This window comes from Magnolia sinica, chromosome 1 (assembly GCF_029962835.1).
Source record: "Magnolia sinica isolate HGM2019 chromosome 1, MsV1, whole genome shotgun sequence".
NCBI lineage: Eukaryota > Viridiplantae > Streptophyta > Magnoliopsida > Magnoliales > Magnoliaceae > Magnolia > Magnolia sinica.
Window position 1 is genome coordinate 125,084,940 of NC_080573.1, and position 22,265 is coordinate 125,107,204.

General features: G+C 41.0%; 1 protein-coding gene across 2 annotated transcripts in view; it reads left to right on the forward strand.

Annotated features, from left to right (window-relative positions):
• Positions 1-230: 230 nt before the first annotated feature.
• The window catches only part of LOC131257015 (TOM1-like protein 9), a 40,929-nt gene continuing 18,894 nt past the window's right edge, over positions 231-22,265 (forward strand). The window contains exons 1-4 of one of the 2 annotated variants that reach the window (XM_058258170.1): positions 232-878; positions 12,039-12,117; positions 21,899-21,997; positions 22,084-22,197. In XM_058258170.1, the coding sequence (XP_058114153.1) occupies positions 778-878; positions 12,039-12,117; positions 21,899-21,997; positions 22,084-22,197 (393 nt within the window). In that variant the 5' untranslated portion in view covers positions 232-777. Of the gene's footprint in view, positions 879-12,038; positions 12,118-21,898; positions 21,998-22,083; positions 22,198-22,265 lie in introns of both variants that reach the window. The other variant, XM_058258179.1, reaches the window with a different exon arrangement.

The following is a 22,265-nucleotide window of genomic DNA, read 5'->3' on the forward strand; positions in this document are numbered from 1 at the left end:
ACGGATAGGGCCAGCATTCACGCTTGCGGATTACTCTGACAGGTGATCCAATAGCTCCCCATGGCGCAGCACAAGCTTCGAGGATTCGCGCGAGGATAGTCTGAAGAGGATATGGCTGCAAATGTGATATGAGCACGTGATCCCGTGTCTAAGTTCAAGCACATCTAAACATCAGGTGGGCCACACAGATACATTGAAAATCAGACCATCCTGCATTGGTTTCATTTGAGCCGTTCCTATACAAGTGTTGATCACCTGATCAGCGTACCGGTATCAACTTTGGATCACCGTCACTGGCGAATGGTTCAGATCTCACGCACGTGTGCTTCCATGGCAAGTGTTCCTCGAATCTATCTTTGCGCGAATCGTCATCTTTTTCTCAGCCGAAAATGGGAGACGATCAGTAGAGGATTCCTGGTGCCGACGTGTCCAAAAGGAAAGCTCTACGAAAAAGAAAAAAAAAGAAAAGAAAAGAGTTTCAGAAAACTCAGTTTCTCCCACTCTCTTTGATCCGACCCTTTTGACCTCTGCATTTCATTCTAGGGTTTTTTTCTCCTCTCTCTCCTCGTTCCGACCATCCACATCAAGAACTTTTCGGACAGATTCGCCGGAAAATTCCTTCGCGACGATCGCCGCCCTTGGTTACTCCGATTTGAAATTTACCTGGTTTTTGTGGGATTTTATTGGTTCTCAATTTTCGATCATCGCAAAGAAGATATCTACACTGTTTGTCACTCTTATCTTCAATCAGCTCAGGAGGTTGTTTCTGCTGCAGCGATGGTGAATCCTCTAGTCGAGAGAGCAACGAACGACATGCTGATCGGTCCAGATTGGGCCCTGAACATCGAGATCTGCGATATACTAAATCATGATCCTGGGTATGTTTTTTTTTTTTTTTTTTGAAATTTTCAATGTGCTTGACTACTTTGAATTGTTGGATGCGAGCTCTACATATTTATGAAATTATCCTTCCAACGGTGTAGATTTGTTTTAAAGATTCTTGTTTTTCTGTATGAAAGTGAGGAAAGGTTCTGTCTATCAGACACTTCAGTTGTATTAGTTTATTTCAGTCTTGAAACTGCTGGAGAAAAATAAGAAATCAACTAAGCTTTAGGTCCGTTTGGATGCACTCCAAATTGGAATCAATTTGTTTATCCAGGTGGAACTGTTCTGCTGTTTGTTTGGGTCGGCTGAGAGGACAGGAATTGCCGTGTATAGTCTCCTAGTTTCATCTAAACAGAGATAACAGCAGGTAGTATGTTTTCATGTGACTTTAGATTTGGGTGGCGGCATTCCGTTCATTGCCATAGGCGGAAACACGCAAGTGAGGCCTTATAGAAACGAGGAAATGTCTAGCACTTCGATGCACTCAAAATCGCAGCTGAAATCGAGATTTGTGAGGAGAAGGATAAGTGTCTGTTTGCTCAAGCTTCCTAAAGCATCGGCAACTCTGTGCTGTGATTTTTTGCCCCCGAATCAAAAGTAAGGCAAATAGTGGGCTCCACCTCGGCGAACATCAATCACCTGTTGAAATACAGTTCAACAGGTCGAAATACTGTTCCGGATTACTTGCTTGCTGATTTATGCCAGTTTAGACAGGTTGAAATATTGGTCGACAAGTCGATAGATCGGGTCGACAGGTCGAAAATCACAGAATTTTTAGTTTAATCCTCTGGACACTTTTTGGCTGTTTTGACTTGTCGACCCGATAGGTCGACCGCAGGTAGACGACAGGTTGACGTGCGGCAGAAATTTTCGTATTTTTCTGAAATTGTTTCCTTATTTGATTAGGACTCTTTGATTATGATTTTAGGGTTTGTTTAGGGTTATTTAAAGGCGTTAAACTTGGCTTTTTTTTTTTTAATGAGGATTCAATTTATCAATTAAAAAAAAAACTTTTTAAAAATTCTATTTCTTCTCGTGGATTCAAGAGCACGTTGTGGATTCAAGGTATTTATCGATTGAGGAAGACGGTGATCAACCTCATCACGTCCTCTCCTGCGTCAGTTGGTGTTAGAGTAAGGCTTTCTCCTCGGATCTATGACTTTTAACAAGGGGTCAGGCAACATTCCCATGGACGGTACTCCATGATTTTTTTTTTTTTAAAACAGTGGCGGCTTTTGAAGCGGCACAATGAGAGAATCGCAAGTCATGCAAGGGTTGCAGGATGCCATCGATCGCATGACGGAGGCCCTAGGGCAGTTCCATGTTCGTGGTGGTGATCCGTCCCTGATGGGCGTTGAAATTCGTAATCGCGCTAATCATAGGGCGATGCTAGCAGTGAATCGTATAATCCCACCCGAGAAGGTGGGATCCAGTGACATGATCCTCCAATATCTCGGACGAAGCATTGATCGGATGGATCAGATAGATCGGTAATTCAGAATGAAAGTCGACCTTCCTAGTTTCAACGGCCAACTCCACATTGAGGACTTTCTTGATCGCCTGCTTGAAGTCGAACGCTTCTTCGACTCCACGGATGTTGCTGAAGAGAAGAAGATTAAGCTTGTGACTTACAAGTTGAAAGACATATCTTGAATTTGGTGGGAACAACTTCAACTCGAGTGGACGAGATAGATGAAAGCGCCAATCCACATGTGGCCACGGATGAAGCAGTTATTATATGCGCGATTCCTTGAGATTACGATTAGGTTTTGTTCTAACTAGAGCTGGGCATGGGACGACTCAACTCGGCAAACTCGACTCGTTCAGTTTCGACTCGATCCGAACCGAGTGGGTGAGTCGATCTGAATCGAGTTGATTTCATCCAATCCGAACTCAAACCTAGTCAATTTCGAGTCACTTAGTAACTCGACTCGACTTGAAATCCAACTCAGTATTAACTCGACTCGATCTGAAACTCGACTCATACATATATATTAAAAAAAAACTTGGATCTGCCATTTCAGATCTGAGATGCCGTGTAGCTGATGGAGAGGCTGCAATTCTGTCAAGTGAATCTAGGCTTTGAGTGGTGATTTCAGCCCATGAATACCCACTGCACCCGACTCGACTCGGTGTTGAGTTGACCCGACTCGATACTTGTGACCAAGTCGGACTCAGTTTGTATTAGTCCAGGCCAGACCCGGACTCGGATCGGGTCAGGCATGCTGGACTCGGTACCGAGTCGGTTCGAGTTCAGGTCACTCCTATTTTAAAACCGGATCGAGTAGGGTCAGCCCTAACTGATTGGTTTTTCTTAGGTTGAGTTTGTCTCCAACAACATAAAGATTTAATCTACCGACCAAGCCCAATTTGAGGTTGTGTATACTTGAGTTTCTAAATCTGCACTCGACTTGTTTCCATTGCCTAAACTACCTAGAATGAGTTTTGCGGTGAAGAATATGGCAGTTCGGGTAGCAACTATTCATGCTAATGTCCAGGAGAGATCAGAGAAGCCTACTGAAGAGTATAAGGAAGATGCTAATAAATGTCGGCATCTGAAGTTGAATACGTATTGTGAACCAAGTCCGTTGAAGAACTCGAGAAAGTTGAACACGTATCGTGAACCAAACTTAAGGACAAGTTTTTTTCAAGTGGAGGGGTCTTATGTAGGACTAGGATCAAGCACATTCCTAATGCAGATGGACCGGAAGAAGCCCAAGGACAAATCGACAAAAATTCAGCAAAGTTTGATCGATGGACCTTTGTGGTTGACAGGTCAAAATTCTGCAAAAAATTCTAAATTGCTTGCTGGCTGATTTCTGTCACTTTATACATGTTGAAATACCATTTCAGATTGCTTGCTGGCTGATTTCTGCCAGTTTAGACAGGCCGAAATACTGTTCGACAGGTCGAAAATCATAGAATTTTCAGTTTAAATCTTTGGACACTTTTTGGCTGTTTCGACAAAGCGGCGGAAATTTGCGTATTTTTCTGGAATTGTTTCCTTATTTGATTAGGACTCATTGATTACGATTTTAGGGTTTGTTTATGGTTATTTAAATGTGTTAAACTCCTTTTTATCAAGATTCAATCTATCAATTAGAAAAAACTTCTTAGAAATTCTATTTCTTGTGGATTCAAGAGCATGTTGTGGATTCAAGGTATTTATCGATCGAGGAAGACGGTGATCAACCTCATCACGTCCTCCCCTGCGTCAGCAACCCATCCACTCGTGCATGCTCTACTCATGTGCACAAGAAGAGGCCCAGATGGGGACCCATGTAAGCATATACATGGATGTAGTCTACTATTTGTTGGAGTTTTGTCTATTGTTCAAGCTTTCATAGTTGTTTCTTTTTTTACTTTTTAGAAAATCTAGTTGTAGTAGATTAGAAATAGCAATATTCAACAAGGACCAATAAATAGGCTCTTATGGTCATACTTAGGGGGGACTTTATGAGAGTTTCTTTTTCAATGAGAATTGCTGAGAGGTTTTTCCTGGTAAAAGAGTGGATAGGGTTTATGTGATCTATCCAATTCCATACTCCAAATTCTGCACAGTCCTAAAATCTGGATACAAAATGACCACTCGCCACCCATACCTGGCCTCAAGTCTAAACATACAACCCATAAACAGTCCCTGAAGTTCAGCTGTAAAACCTATATAAATCATCCCACAACCTGTCTATAAACTGTCTTGAAAGCTGTCCAACAAACAGTTCTATAACAATGCTATCTCTACACCAAAAACACCTCAACACATTCAGCCTATAGCCAATCCCTAACCTTTCAATTTTCATTCCACGGTGAACCCAAAGCCACCTCTTTAGCATTAGTTTGATCTACACCCATATTTTTATCCATCCCATGCCGAGTGATATCAATAATTTATGCCCACAAGAGGTGAAAACTCTTATGGTCCCAAGATGGAAGGTGAGAATCAAAGCGAAGTATTAAAAGTGATCCGGCAATTGTTGGATGAGAATAAGGATTTAAATAATTATATGTCTGTGTTGGAAGGAAAAAGCAAGAAAAATACTACCGAACTGCTGGTTAATGCTAATTTGGAAGAAATCATGGAATTAGGGAGTTACTCCCCTAAGCAACCTAAGTTTCACACACTAGGCAAAGATGGCACGAATCACGGATATGAGCATGTGACCAACTGGGGATATCGGCAACCCCGATATCCTTTGCAGGTTCTTGTGGCACCTACAATTCCTTGTCACAAGTATCTAGATCATGTCGAGGCCACCCAACTTTATCGTGCAGAAGATCCAATCAGGCGTGTGAGGGTGGGATCGTAGACTACAATAGTGTAGATTCTAACATCTTCCATGACTGGTTGGAGTCAATTGAAAATTATTTTGAGTGGTTACTTTCAGCTAAACAAGGAAGTCACGTTATAGTTTGTAGCATTTAAGTTAAAGGGTCCGACCTTGAATTGGTGGAACTTAGTTGTGAGCTAGGCATTCCGTAGTGGTAACGGTGGTCATAACAGCCACCACCATTACTTTTACGATACGTGCTGTAACGACTGTTATGGTCCCTCTGTGTGTGTGTGTGTGTGTGTGTGTGTGTTATTGAAGTCGTTGCTGTCTCTCTTTGTCTCTCCTTTTTAATTGAAAAAATAAAAAATCCGAAAAACCTGTATTGGCTCTATAAGTGACCGTTACGGGTCATTTTTCTGTAATGGCCGTTATCCCGTTACGACCCCGTAACGTGTAACGGTTGCCACTGTTACTTGTACGTAACGGCTGCCACTATTACTTGTTGCCACTATTACTTGTACGTAACGGCCTTTACGGCTCCGTAATGGCTGTTACGGCACACCATGGTTGTGAGAGACTTTTGCACAACCTTCAACTTATCTCGAATTGGGAAGAGGTGGAGGCTAAGATAAAACAAAGGTTTTGCTGTTTATGGAGCCAGAGTATTTCAAGAGCTATTGGATTTGCATCAAGATAATCTTACCATTTAAGAGCACACCCAGGTGTGATTTGGTGGACCAGAAGTACAACGGGTAGCTTGTTATTGTAGAGGGCCAAAAGGAACGTTCAAAATAAGATGGTAGAAGTCCAGTTAGAAACCATGGATGAGGTAGATCAGATTACATTATGGTACATAAAAACACAAGTAGGTGGCAACTGCGCATAACAATTTACAAGCCACGGGGCAATTCTCATCTCACTGTACATTGAGTAGGTTTGGTTTGCAACTTCTCACATCTCATCTTGGAGCACCACAAATTAGTGGCCAATGCAATGATAGGAGCCTTTAGGGTATTCCTATAGGAAATGATGACGGTGATCATCTATCCACTCAACCCCCAATAGAACTTTGATGTCAAGGGCAAGGCAACAGTGATCAAGGAAGAACCACCGACACGCGCTTTAAGTGTGGTGGAAATTTTGCATTGGCTTGTACTTATCGAAATTTGTAGTTTTGTGAAGAGGAGGGAGGTAGTTGGGATGATGTCATGGATGCAGACATGAGTAGGATGAGGAGCTAGTTGAAGACATTGATCTAGGAGTTAACAGGCTTGAGAAAAATTATTTATCACTTGTGACTTGACGTATCTTAACTGGTCCGAAGTAGAAGCTATTGAAGATTGGTTGCACACGAACATATTTCATACATGAGTAAGTTGTGATTGGAAAACTGTCACAGTCATTATTGACGGCACGTCGGTGATGGGGGATTGTAGCATGAATGTGGTTTCATAAGACAGTTGATAAGTTGAAATTGAAGGTCCACAAGCACCCTCAATCAAGGTTTTAATTCAATGCACTGGGTATTGTATTGTTCACTACTGATATAACCCTGTATCGCCCTTGTACTAAGCTGTTTCGGGTCAATGCAACTATATCGTTCACAGGTGATACCTGCACGTATCGGGCTGTATTGGTTTCATAGGATACTTTAAACCTTGCCCCCAACCATTCAAAATTGCATGGGTGAATGACATGTCCATTCCCATTACAAAGAGGCATCTCGTGAACTTTTCATTGAATTGGTAGAAGGAATCCACATGATGTGACGTCATTTCGATGAAGCTAACACATTATGCATGGATGACCATGGCTATATATAGGAAGATGGACCATTCGAGTACACAAACATTTATACCTTCATGTACAAGAGACCACGCATATTGAATCTTATGAGAGATTGATGCAGGACAATTAACCACTTGCTCTCAAAGCTCGAATTGTTAGAGGATGACGAATCAATCCCTTAATCTCATAGTTAGGACCTCGGCCGAACCCCCCTCGTGGGCCCCAAATCACATGAGTATCGCCTCACACAAGCCACCCGCCTCTCACGGGTGGGGCCCGCCTCACACAAGCCACCCACCCCAAGTGTGTCCCCGCATCCCACAGGCTACCCCACTCGAGCTCGGTGTGAAATGCCCCTGCATTAATCACCCCCGGTGAGGAGTCTCAAACACAAGACCTCCCTCATGGGCCCCAAATCACATGGGTGTCGCCCACCTCGAGTGTGCCCCTGCATCCCACAGGCAACCCCACTCGAGCTCGGTGTGAAAATGTCCCTGCATTAATCACCCCCGATGAGAAGTCTCGGACACGAGACCTCCCACTCTGATACCAATTTAATGCAGGACAATTAACCACTTGCTCTAAAAGCTCGAACTGTTAAAGCATGGCGAATCAATCTCTTTATCTCATAGCCCAGGCCCCCCATCGCATGAGTTAGAACCTCGGCCGAACCCCCATCGTGGGCCCCAAATCAAATGGGTATCGCCTCACACGAGCCACCCGTCTCTCATGGGTGGGCCCGCCTCACACGAGCCACCCACCTTACACGGGCCGCTCACCCCAAGTGTGTCCCCGCATCCCACAGGCTACCCCACTTGAGCCCGGTGTGAAATGCCCCTGCATTAGAGATGATGAACCCGAGGATGAAAGATAGAAACGAAAATTTGGGCTTATCACAATTTATGGAGATAAGTCAGGAACAAGATGTACACCTCAATGGGGCAAAAGTGTGAACCGGATCTGACTAAGAAGGTTCCAGCTCCACTTGAAGTTCAAGACATTTTCTCCCAATTTCAGGATTTGATTCCAAATGAGTTGCTTATGTATTCCCACCCATGCAGGACATCCAACATGCCATCGATTTAGTGCCAGGTGCCACATTGGCCACTTGGCTAGCATATTGAATGAATCCGACGGAGCATGCTGAGGTTTGTCGATTGGTGGAAGGCTTATTAGCAAAAGGCTTTAGACGTGAAAGCCTTAGCAGTTAGCCCGTGCACCGTGCGTGCCTTATTGACATGGAAGAGAGATGGTAGCTCGAGAATTGCATTGATATTCTCGCCATCAATAAAATAGCAGTGAAGGGCTGTTTTTCTATTCGTTGTTTAGATAATATGTTTGATGCGGACATCGGTGGTGCACCCTTTAGAGTGTACCAGAGGAGGAGGCGTCACCGACAGAGTACCGGAGCGGAGGAGTTGATGTGGATGGACGCTGGTTCCATCGGACCCATTTTCTGATGCGCTACGAGTGCAGGAGCGGCATGACTGCACCCTGACCATAGATCCATGGGTCGGATTTCACACCCTACCACACGAGTGTTTTAGTTTTAGGCGTTTTTATTCTTTTTTCCCTGTTTCAGGGGCTTTATTGCACTTTCTTTATTTTTTCGTCCTTTTGTTATTTTTCTTGTTTTTAAAGGTTTTAGTGTACTTTTACTTTTTCCATAGCTTATATATACGTTGAAAAACCCTATTTTCCTTATTATGGAACGAATAGAAATTTGTCTCTTTTCTTCCTCTTTATTCAAGAGATTAGGGTTTCAGGATTGACCCTTGGGTGTTGAGGATTCCACCTCGATTTCAAGTTTCCTTCTTTCTAGATCTTTGAGGTGCATGAAAAAGGTAAGAATCATTCTCCTCCTTTTCTTTTGACGACAAAAGACCCATACTTTCTTCATCTCGAACCCTTCATTCTTTACCCATTTCATTCCTCTCTTGATACCCCCTTTCCAGTTTGAATGGAAAAGAGGGATGTTTTGTTAGTAGAATCAGATCTAACTTGACCGTGGACTGACTTATGCTAGATATGGGATATCCTCATATCTCTAGGTTCTCCCTTTTTTACTGTTTATGCGATTTTATGCTAAGGGGCATGATCTTGACGGAATAACCTCATCTTTGTGTTGAAATTTACCTAATCTCTTTGTTTGAAAACGGTTAGTTGATTCGTGTATTTACTTGAACATTCTTTAACCCGATTATACATGCATCTAGGATTAGGTCATCACATGTCCCTGCATCTATGTTGGACATGATGATGAATGCTATGATCTTCTCAAAGATTGATTTAAGGAGCGACCATCTTCAGATTGGGATTTGCACAGGTGATGAGCGAATGGTGACATTCAAGACAAAGGATGTGTTGAACGAGTGGTTAATTACGTCTCTTGGGCTAACCAATGCATGGAGTACCTTTTTGCACATTATTATGACACAAATCCTTTGGTCTTTGATAGGAAAGTTTGTTGTTGTCTATTTTGACGACATTTTTTTTTTACGACATTGTTGTCTATAGCCATTCGCACAAGGACTATATTAGGTACATCTTCAACAAGTGATGAGGGTTCTACGGAAATAAAAGCTCTCCTTCAACATGAAGAAATGTACTTTAGTGAGTCCTGATGTGTTTTCATAGGGTTTGTTGTGTCTGCAGATGGAGTTAAGGGCCCTAAGGCCGATTTAGCAAAGATTCAAGCAATAGTTGATTAGCTTCTCCCAATGAATATTCATGAAATTTGAAGCTTCCATGGGTTGGCTATGTTCTACATGACGTTCATCAAGAACTTCAACTCTATTATGGCACCTATTACAGAATGCATGAACTTTCCATTTGAGTGGACCAAAGTGTCAACAAAGGCTTTTCGAGAAATCAAGTGTAAAATGATGGAAGCACCAATCCTTAGTTTGTTGATTTCGAGAAGGTATTTGAGGTAGCCTGTGAATGACACTTCCCGCATAGGCGAGGTGTCTTCAATTGAGACCAATGTTTACTAAAATACTAAACCCCCCACATATTCTGTTCCAGTCTAAGCGATCTGGATTATGGGTCATTTGCAATCCGTATTGCTTTTTTTAGCAACCCGAAACTATGGCTCTATAATCTTAATATTGATAAGTTAATGCAAATTGACATTTACAATGTAGATATTTAAACTTTTATTTACTTAGTTATAATATAACATTAAGCATGTGGGGATCTATAATAGTGACATTCATCATTTCATGTATAAATTGCTGTATGATTTCATATATAAATCTATATTGCATACACAATATATGTGTTGGAGTGGCGCATGTGATCCTACCCCTAGTGTGCCACATATTTAAGGAAGTAGCGTATTGCGTACCTATTCCCATACCACGTACCAAAGTGAACCACAATCCAAGTAACAGGTTTAAGATGACATCTAGTTGCCTTTTACGATGAGAAACTTAATGATTCATGAAAGAAGTATTCTACTTACAATGTTGAGTTCCAGCCGTTTTGCAAGCCTTGAAACATTTGCTTCATTACCTCATTTATCGAGAGTTCTCATTACTTCATTTATCGAGAGTTTGTGTTGTATTCCGATCATGAGGCATTGCGATACTTGAGCGCCCAGAAGAAAGGGAGTGTAATTTTATGAAATCCATAAACTCTGTTTGGGTAGTATGAAAGAAGGAATTCGTTCCCTTTGAACTCGTAATTTTTTTTCTTCAAAAAGTGACCATTGGGAGGAATTCATTTCCTTGGACTTTGCAGTTCAGCCTTTGCCTAAGATTCCAAAACCAGTCCTTTTGCTAGAACTGATTTCCATCAGTCAACTGTTTTCCAACCTTTTCTAGGGTCCGAAATGCAGGAAACAAGAAAAGGATTCCATTCCTAGACTTGTATTCTTCCAGGTTGCCAAACCATCCCTCAAAGACTCCCACTTACACAGTCTCCTGATGTAGAGCGGGTCGCAGACACTTTCATGTCCAGGATGGACCAGAGAAGTTCTGATCAGAGGCAGAAGTGATCGGGACCATCAGAACCTTAAAACAGGCGTATCTCGCAAGCCGGAATGAGTTATTCGATGTGCCGTATATGATTTTGGGGTAGGAGAAGCTACTTTAGCCACCCAACCCCGTTATGCCAGGTTGCCCACGCCGAATTTGCGAGATTCCATCAGATCGACGGTCGAAAATCCATTTTATTTCCGTTTTTTACTATTTATAGTGAGTTTTAGTTTGATCATAACTTTTGCTCCATTGAGCTTTAGGAGTTGTGTCCAACATGAAAAGTGCTTAGAAAAATTAGGAGAAGTCCAGATTTCTTTCATATTTCTTTAGTGTTTAGAAAAATTAGGAGAGGTCCAGATTTCTTTCCTTTTTCTTTAGAGGAATAATGAAGAGTTTTCTGCATAGCTTGGAGTGGTTTTTGTGGTGTTTCTGCAGGAAATGAAGAAAAAAATAGGAAAAGTCCAAATTTCTTTCCTTTTTCTTTGGTGTTTTTTTGAAAGGTGTTTGAGCAGTTCTTCTCCAAGTGGTAGGTGCAGTTGATCATGAGCAATCACAAGGAAAACATTACAGTACTCCGTTGGGTATACAATAAACACACACACGTGCACACACACACACACATACTTCCACATCATCCGCAAATTGCAAGTGATTTATCGTTCGAGGAAAATATTGTACTTCAAAGCCCTTGAAAAGCACCACTAATTGCCCTCTGGATAACATCTTGCTGAGAGCTTCGGCTACCTCTACAAAAAGGAAAGGGGAGAGGGGGTCCCCCTTCCTAAGGCCCTGGGAGGCTTAAAAAAAACCAAATGGGGACCCATTAATCAGCACCGAGAAAGTAGCCAAAGATATGCAACGACTTATTTAGAGTCTCCACTTCTCCCAAAAGCCCATGGTTGATTTCCATATGAACTCCTGTATCTCGACAATTTTGAGGTTCCCTACCATCAATGAAACGCCTTATTTCGCAACAATCACTTTCTTCCACAAATCTATTTCATTGTCAAGGGAATGTGGGCATTTTGACATCCTCCTTCCCTTTCTATTGATATGTTGATGAAATTGTGAATCTTTAATGTTGTTAATCTCTTCTTTTCTGTTTAATCAGGCAAGCGAAGGATGTTATAAAGGGCCTTAAGAAACGGATCGGGAGTAAGAATCCGAAAGTTCAACTTCTCACTCTCACGGTATGCACCACTAGAAATTGTATTACTGTTTCTTTTTATGATCACACACACACACATATTTATATATCACCATCATCATCGTAGCCATGTCCCGACTATTTGGGGTTGGTTTACAAATCATTAAGTGCATGGTTGACATAACATTTGACAATACGATGTTGTATTTATCATTTTTAAGCTATGTTATATATTAGTCGTGCTTACCTTAATTAGGACATGTTACTTATAATTGACCTGTTTAGTCCATTGAACCTAGCCATTGTTTTTTGTTTTTTTCCTGCTCTTTCTTATTCCTTTTCTTTTGATATGTAGTAGTGAAGATTGAATGCCTGGCCTCATTGTCATGCACTTGGGCTATCACCAGTAGGCCAAAGGCTCCATTTCTAGAGTTTGAAGTTTGCATTTTCTGTAAAAAAAAATTTCAATGTATCTGTTGTACCTGGGTCACTTTCTTGCACAACACGGCTCCAGGCCATGTGACCTGGCTTCAAAACATGCCATATGTTTACTCAGTTGTGATAACCTGACAAAGTTCCTTCTTCATACATGCTAAGCTGGATGTGGTCAACAACCAACTAGTTGCCTCAGTGACATTTTTGTCTACAGATTTGGTTTTTACAGCTCAAGAAGCTTTCAAGTTTAGGGTGGAATTATTTTCCATAGTTAACAAAAATTTAAATCTTCTAGGTGTGCTCCCAGCTTCAGTCAGTGAGTTGTTGGCCACTAGGATTGTGTTGGCTTGGGTCTGATCAGCAGATGCTTGTGGAAATTGGCTGCGAAAGCCAGCCTTTGGTGCTTCTGGTGGGAAAGAAATGGAGTTTTCTGGGGAAAAGGGTCTCTTGTATGTGGGGTTGCAAAGAAGAATTTGGACTTTATTGAAGATTGGGGCATGCTAAAGTCTCCCTTAAGGAACTTCCCTTCCATCATGCTCTCTTCAAATTGGGAAGAGTCCTTGTTCAGTGGGTGGCTTAATCCTCCTGTTTCTGAGAGTTGGATCCCACCCCTGTCAAGCAGGTTCAAGTTGAACTTGCATGGCTATTTGTTAGATAATAATCCTGGCCAGGGGGTATAATTAGAGACAGCAGTGGTTTGTGGGTGCTGGATTTCTCAGGTCCCCTTGGGATATATGACTCTAACTATGCTGAGGCAGCTGCTCTGTTGCAAGGTGTGAAAGCTGCTGCTGGTTTCAATGTTATCATGCTGATCATTGAAGGGGATTCAAGCAATGTGATTAAGTGGGCTAGAGTGGGTTCTTTCCCTTGTTGATCCTTCAAATAACAAAAAAGGTTCTTTCTTTGATGGCTTGACAACCTTCTGGAGGTGGTGACGGATATCTGTTCATCAATCCTGATGCTGTTGCCTCAAGTGCATAGATCCACCAGTGATGAGGCGGACAGTCAGGCAAGCAAAGGGGTCTCGAGGGCATAGGTGGTCATAGCAGTTGGCTCCCTTTGGGGTTGATTCTGTTGTATCTGGTTTTTTGGTTTGCTTGTTCTCCTTGGGTTGCTGCCTCTTGTTGTTTTGCATTGTAGTTTTGTTTTTCTTTTCTTTAAATTGAATTTCCATTCATTGGAAAAAAACACCTTATGTCTTCTCATTGCCGACTTGTTTCCTGTTATCATTATTAACCATCTTATCATTCTTATTTTCATCCTTTTGCCTCGGGCACCGTTCTGCCTAGGCTTTTACTCACCCACTCCTCCCTTTAATGGAAGTTCAACATGTCTAAACTTGACAACTCAGTATGACATGAATCATCATCATAGCCTTGCCCAGTCCTTTTGGATTAGATCAATATGAGCCGAATACATCTGCAAAATCAGCTTCAAGCAAATAAATAAAGATTTTTGAGGTGCAAATTCATTTTTGGATTTTTTTTTTTTTTTTTGGTGAGAAAAGAGTGTTGAGGATGTGATAATAATAACACTCAACGTCTTTGTTGAACGGCTATGTTGTGCTAATCTGGAGGGTCTATGAGAAGCTACAATGAGAGGAAGAAGAAAGAAGGAGAAAGGTGGGAGAGAGGAACAATGAGAGGGGGAAGAGAGAGCAAGAACGTGATTTTCGTAGTAGTAAAAATGTGAATGGGGCCTATGGGCCTAATTACATGAACTTGGGCCTAATGGGCCTTATTCAGCTATCAACCTTTCAACACTGCCCCTCAATCAGAAGCATCCTAATGAGACCCAGCTTGGAACAAGGGCTAACATAATCAAACCTAAGAAAGAAAGAAATTCTTCTCTTACATAATTTAACCTAAGAAAGAAAGAAATTCATCTTTGACATAATCAAACCTAAGCAAGAAAGAAATTCTTCTTTAACACCCCCCCTCAAACTCAAGGTGCTCTAAAAAAAGGAACTTGAATTTGGAGGGGCACAAAATATTTCTCGAAGGCAGAAAAATAACGATAATAAAATAAAAAAAGTAGTGTGGTTGCGGAGATAAGTAGCACTGGTTGTGATAGGATTCGAGTGAGCAGATGAGAAGCGAAGGCAATGAGACGACCAATAACTTCAGGCAAACAGGTGCTTCTGCAACTTTAGTCACGTGAGCCACCAGAACAACCATCCAACACAAATAAGGCTGGATCAACTATCCAACTCAACCAAGGCCGAGCCAACTGGCCAACACAATCATAAGTCCAGACAATTATCCGGAACAAATAAGAATGGACAAACTGTCCAATATAAACAAACGAGTATGGATCAACTATCAGAGTAAACATGCCTAGTACAATCATAAATCTGAGCCAAGGCTAAGATAACCACCCAGTCCAAACAAGCCCGAACTAACTGTCCAGTGCATAAACAGTTCTAGGCCAACTACCTGGTGCATAAACGAGTTGGGGCAACTGCCCTGAATAAATACTGGTGCAAGGAGAGCCTGAAATGAATTAGCTGTTAAGTCGTTGAAGGAAGAGATGGAGAAGAGGCGAGCACACGTCACATAGCAAGAGACAATCCACCAGTCAAATACCCCCAACCAGATAGTGGAAAAAATCAGTAAGGGCTTCAACCATACATCAAATAGGCTTCAAATCCAGCAACACATGAATCAGATCACAAAAAAATTCAGCTGATCAACAAAGGGGCTCCACATCCAACAGCACGTAATCTAAATCCTAAAAATTCTAGCCGCAAGCCACCCCCCTCTCACGAATCACAACAAGTCAGTGAGGAAAAGGCCTCACAACTCTCAAAACAGGGAAAAAAATTAAAAAGAAGACTGAAGGATGATGGAAAAAAGGATTAATAAGAACTTTTGTAGGGAAGGAAAGAAAAAAAGAGGAAAGGAAGAAAAGAAGATTAGGAAGGGATACATCACTTATTGAGAAAGATTAGAAGAATAAAACTCATAGAGTTGAGAGAAAGAAGAAGAAGATGAAAAAGAAGGAAAGAAAGAAGAAGAAGAAAAAAAAAAGGAAGGAAAGAGGGAACCATCGAGGATTAGGAAAGGAAACACAAAAAATTCCCAAAAATTTGCTCTAATAGAAAAAATCAGCAAATCCTAGCCAAAGGCAGCCCACAAATCTGCTTCAATAGGAAAATTTCAGCAAACCCTAGCCAAGACAACATAAAAATTTGCTTCAAAATGAAAAATCTAGCAAACCCTAGCCAATGCAACACAAAAATCTGTTTTAATAGAAAAAATTCCAACAACTCTAGCCAAGACAACACAAAAATAGTTTTCAATAGAAAATATGTAGTAAACTTAGCCAAGGCAACACAAAAACTTGCTTCAACAGGAAAATCCAGCAAAACTGGGTCAATGTAACACAAAAATTCAAAAAAATCTTTAAAAAAAAAAGAATTTAATAAGAAAAAAAGAAAGGAAAAGAAGAAAAGAGAAAATAAAAAAAACCCTAGGAATATGTAGCCTCTAATTTCATGTTAAATGGCTACATCGTGCTAATCTTGAGGGCTTATGAGAAGCTACAATGAGAAGAAGAAGGAGAAGAAAGATGGAAGAGAGAAATAGTGAGAGAGAGAGAGCAAGAACGTGAGATGCCTAGGAGCAGTGTTTTAAATATCGACGATATCGGCCGATATATCCCACGATATATCATGTATCCCACCTGTGTGATACGAAACACACATGTAGTGCCAATATATCCCACCTATTCGATCTAGTGAGTATTTTCAATTTTCGATCCATGTTTTTGTTGTAAATCATGTTAAACCAGTGTCAAATGGTTACAAATCTATGATTCTTCATGTTTTCCATGAAAAATCATGGATATGGAACTTCGATTTCAAGATTTAAGGTAGATGGGTCAAGTTGCGGAAAATTGAGAAAAAACAAAATTTCTCAATTTCTCACAAATCAGTTGCAATCATTGTATCCAAACACAAAATTAAACATGTATGTAACCTGATATAGTGATTCTTCTTTTGCTTTTGAATGTATTGCTTGTGTTTCCATATATGTCTTCTTACGTTTATAAATTATATGAATAGACTTTGAATATACTTGCATTGGTTCAATAGGAAGGTACATATATTAGGACCCCTACAAAGGAAACCCCTATTATGTGCAATTTGTTTTTTTTCTTTTTTGTTTTTTGTTTTGTTTTGTTTTTTTGTTTTTTTTTTTGTTTTGTTTTGTTTTGTTTTGTTTTTTTTTTTTTTGTTTTTGGTAATGTTTTAATTTCTAAGTGTGTATTGATGTTTTTCAACAATTCCTTAAGTTTCATTGAAAAATTCGACCAATTTCCCAATGTTCCCATGTTTCCCAACAACAATGATACATTACGCGTTACAACCAATATATTCCATGCGATAATTGATATTTATCCATATCCCAAGGGTGCGATACATTATGTGATAAAGATATTTAAAACATTGTCTAGGAGTACTTAGGGTCTGACACCATATTAAATGGCTACATTGTCCTAATCTTGAAGGCTTATGAGAAGCTACAATGAGAAGAAGAAAGATGGAAGAGAGAAACATTGAAAAAGAAGAGAGAGAGGAGAGAGATAGTAAGAGCGTGAGATGCTTCGGGTCTATTGAAACCCCGCCCTCTACTCTTATTAATAGTAGTAAAAATGTGAATGGGGCTTATGAGCCTTATTACATGGACTTGGGCTCAATGGGCCTTATTCAACTATCAACCTATTAACACTCTCCCTCAAGTTGGAGCATCCTAATGAGGCCCAGCTTGGAACAAGGGCTAACATAATCAAACCTATGAAAGAAAGAAAATCTTCTCTAACAGTCTTGAAAGGTAGGTGATAATTTACTGATGCACTAAGCCTTTAATGATGCCACATCACTCACACATGATTTTTATAGAGGTTTGACACGTCAAATCTCGATACCTCTTAAGTAGGTTCTTCAATCTCAAGCCCTAAGACAACTTCAAATCAATACATCAGAAAAATCTAGGTTTAGACATTTGCAAATTGGATCAAAGAAGACAATAATGTTGCAACCATAGAAGGACAGGTTGATCAATTCATGCTAGAAGGCACATGCATGCAAGCAAAACATGCAAAAAAGAGAGTATTCTTCAGAAGAAGAGAGGGATCTTTAGAAGAAAGGGAGAGAGGGAGGCTCCTTTCAACCGTAAGCCCCTTCACACATCCAAAGTTAGGCTTTATATAGCCTAAAACAAGACTAAACCCTATTGATAAGAGGAAATTATGAAGATGTCCTTACTTTACATACTGTTCCCTCATTCTAAACAAGGGTGATAATGACATTTTCCCTTTAAAGCAATAAACATAAAGAAATAACTAATGCTTTTTCCTTCCATCATGTGGGGCCCCCGTGTGATCAAGTTGATTCGCATGTGGGACCATGGATCTGCTTGCATCAATGTATCTCTTTTCTTTTTTGCCTGTGGAGGTGCAGATTTTTTTCTATTCAAAATCTTATTGTATTTGTAAGAAAACGAGGCTATAGTCAAGAGCAATTACTATATCATGCATGGTGCATCTAGATGCAAGTCATAAGGAAGCTTCAGTGTGTTTTATTTTGCATTCTTACTTGTTGGTTGGATTCAACTATGTTGTTATATTGCAATCTTGTCTTTGCACACCTGTCTGTCTTATTTATTTATTTTTTAAACGGTAACCATTTTTCACACCATGGGGCTTGAAACAACAACCAATGTGAAGTCTGAAGAGGTTTGCCTCTACCCACTGAACAAGATGGGTGTCTTTGCAGCCATTGTTGACTCATTTAGATGCCACTTATGTGATGATCACGAGCAATCTATTTCTTAGCTTGTGAATGTATAATAGCAACTCAATTGGTGCAAAGAACATTACCGTTCTAATCTTGGCCATTCTCTACTTCTCAGTGGTAGATACTGATTTTGAGTTGGAGTGATGAGAGGCATTAGGGTATGAATTGGAATTGTTATGAGCTGGACTGGTGATAGGTCTTAGGTTATGAAGTGGGATGTTAAATTTAATTTAGTTTGCAGTTATTTATTCAAACTGGGGAATATTACATATAGAGGTGGGCATCGAGTTGAGTCGGACCGGATTAAGTCTGATCCGGTTTTTGCAAGTACCTGACCCGAACTCAATCTGATTCGGGACCTAGTCCAGCAGGGCTGACTCGATCCGAACCGATTCCTTGCTGGCCTAACCCGAACCAAGTCTGACTCGGTTAGGAAAACTGAGTCGGATCGAGTTGAGTCTGTCCGGTCAATTCGGACCAAGGTGTCCCATATCGGTTACGTATCGGCCATAATAATGGTAACGGTGGGGTCCATTACGCGATATGGGGGCATAACGGGCGATGCCCCGATTTTGCTACGTAACGGCCGTTATGGGCCTTAAAAAATAGGGAAAAAAAAATACTTACCTTTTTTTCCTTTCTTTTCTTCTTCTTCTCGGGAAGTTGCGGCTACGACCGCGGTGGCCTTCTTCTTCCTCTCTCTCTCTCTCTCTCTTCTTTCCCTCTTTTTGCTTTTCGGTTTCTTTCTCTCCCTTCTTTTTTTTATTCGCAAGTGTACTGCGCACCAGCTAGCTGCTGGAGGTACGTGTCATGCTAAGACGAGCACTGACACTCCTCGAGCTCCGAGTTGTACGAACGGTTCAAAGGAGATCAAAGTTACGTGGGCTCCATAGTGATGTATTTATTATATCTACACCGTTCATCTATTTTCAGAGATCATTTTAGAGCACCACAAAAAAAATGAATTATATCCAAAGATTTTACCAACCAAAAATGGCGAAATCTATTTTCAGAAACAATTTGGGATAAGTTTATTTTTATAATTTTAATTAGTTTTTTTTTGATCCACTTTTTGTGCTCATGCCCGAAAATTATTTGGCAAAATGGAGGATGGGAATAAATGGGGCCCAAAAAGAATGGGGCTTATGACCCTTATTACATGGACTTGGGCTCAATGGGCCTTATTCAACTATCAACCTTTTAACACTCTCCCTCTAGTTGGAGCGTCCTAATGAGCCCCAGCTTGGAACAAGGGCTAACATAATCAAACCTATGAAAGAAAGAAAATCTTCTCTAACAGTCTTGAAAGGTAGGTGATAATTTACTGATGCTCTAAGCCTTTAATGATGCCACATTACTCACACATGATTTTAATAGAGGTTTGACACGTCAAATCTCGATACCTCTTAAGTAGGTTCTTCAATCTCAAGCCCTTAGACAACTTCAAATCAATACATCGGAAAAATCTAGGTTTAGACATTTGCAAATTGGATCAAAGAAGACAATAATGTTGCAATCATAGAAGGACAGATTGAGCAATTCATGCTAGAAGGCACATGCATCCAAGCAACACATGCAAAAAGAGAGTATTCTTCAGAAGAAGAGAGGGATCTTTAGAAGAAAGGGAGAGAGGGAGGCTCCTTTCAACCATAAGCTCCTTCACACATCCAAAGTTAGGCTTTATATAGCCTAAAACAAGACTAAACCCTATTGATAAGAGGAAATTATGAAGATGTCCTTACTTTACATACTGTTCCCTCATTCTAAACAAGGGTGATAATGACATTTTCCCTTTAAAGCAATAAACATAAAGAAATAACTAATGCTTTTTCCTTCCATCATGTGGGGCCCCCGTGTGATCAAGTTGATTCGCACGTGGGACCATGGATCTGCTTGCATCAATGTATCTCTTTTCTTTTTTGCCTGTGGAGGTGGCAGATTTTTTTCTATTCAAAATCTCGTTGTATTTGTAAGAAAACGAGGCTATAGTCAAGAGCGATTACTATATCATGCATGGTGCATCTAGATGCAAGTCGTAAGGAAGAGCTTCAGTGTGTTTTATTTTGCGTTCTTACTTGTTGGTTGGATTCAACTATGTTGTTATATTGCAATCTTGTCTTTGCACGCTTGTCTGTCTTATTTATTTCTTTTTTAAACGGTAACCATTTTTCACACCATGGGGCATGAAACAACAACCAATGTGAAGTCTGAAGAGGCTTGACTCTACCCACTGAACGAGATGGGTGTCTTTGCAGCCATTGTTGACTCATTTAGATGCCACTTATGTGATGATCACAAGCAATTTGTATTTCTTATCTTGTGAATGTATCATAGCAACTCAATTGGTGCAAAGAACATTACCCTTCTAATCTTGACCATTCTCTACTTCTTAGTGGCAGATACTGATATTGAGTTGGAGTGATGAGAGGTATTAGGGTATGAATTGGAATTGTTATCAGCTGGACCAGTGATAGGTCTTAGGTTATGAAGTGGGATGTTAAATTTAATTTAGTTCGCAGTTATTTATTCAAACTGGGGAATATTACATATAGAGGTGGGCATCGAGTTGAGTCGGACCGGATTAGGTCCAACTCGACTCGATCTGATTTTTGCAAGTACCTGACCCGAACTCAATCTGATTCGGGACCGAGTCCAGCAGGGCCGACTCGATCCGAACCGATTCGTTGCTGGCTTGACCTGAACCGAATCCGACTCGGTAAGGAAAATAGAGTCGGATCGAGTCGAGTCTGTTCGGTCAATTCGGATTGGGCTGAGTCAAGCCGAGCCGGAGACTCTGGTGCTAGGAAGGAAACATGAGGGAAATCCGGAGAGAAATGAGGAGAGAAAGAAGGAGAGGAGGCAAATTGGGAGAGAAAGGAGGGAAGGAGAGGAAGTCGGCTAGGGCTGTGGTGCCGCACTACGCCAGGCTGTCCGCCAAACCCGAGTCAGCTACCCAAACTCTCCTCTCACACTGGGTAGGACCTCAAAACCAGGCTAGGCCCTGTTTGTTAGTCGTGCTTTAACCAGCAGGACGGGAATGATAGTATGGTTGCAGCTGTTACATGTCACAAATGTTCATCTGGTGGTGCCGGCTCAGGTAGGGTTAAGGTTTGGGTAGAAGAAGGGTAAAGGTAAAAAAGAAGCAGTAAAATCTGACTTTATACTACCCGATTTCGGATCGGATCGGATCGAGTTGCTACATGACCCGAACTCGACTCGGTTTGGCATCGGATCCGAGTGGGTCTACTCGATCCGACTTGACCCTGGCTTTTGGTTCGGGTCGGATCGGATCTGACCGGTTCAGTCGAGTCGGATTTGACGAGTCGGGTTGGATCCTGCCCACCTTTAATTACAAAAGAATGTATGTTACCGGAAAACAGCATCCTATTTTTTCGGAACTACATTTTTATTTACTGATACCTCATGACTATCATTGTTTTCTTTTTCCTCTTTGGATGGTGGGTGGGTCGGGGGCTATTTTTCCACTCAACGCCTCATTTTGCGTGTTTCAGGACAAAGTTTTTGTCAACTGTTCTTTTGTTTTTCAATACAGCACAGTGATTTGGTACCCATGTTTCCCATATTTCAGCTGTTGGAAACATTGATAAAGAACTGTGGCGACGTTGTTCATATGCATGTTGCAGAGAAAGATATCCTTCATGAGATGGTGAAGATAGTAAAAAAGAAGGTTGTTACATTTACTCAGCATTTATTATTTCTTGAACTTATTTCCTATGGCCACCTTTCATAGTTTTGTTCTCCATATTCTTGCAGCCTGACTTCCATGTGAAGGAGAAGATACTGATTCTAATAGATACCTGGCAAGAAGCTTTTGGTGGGCCAAGGGCAAGATACCCACAGTACTATGCTGCATACCAGGAGTTGCTGGTAAGCTTTAGCTCCTGATGTTTGGAAGTTTATCTTTTATCTTTAACCCCCCCTGCAGCACTTCATTA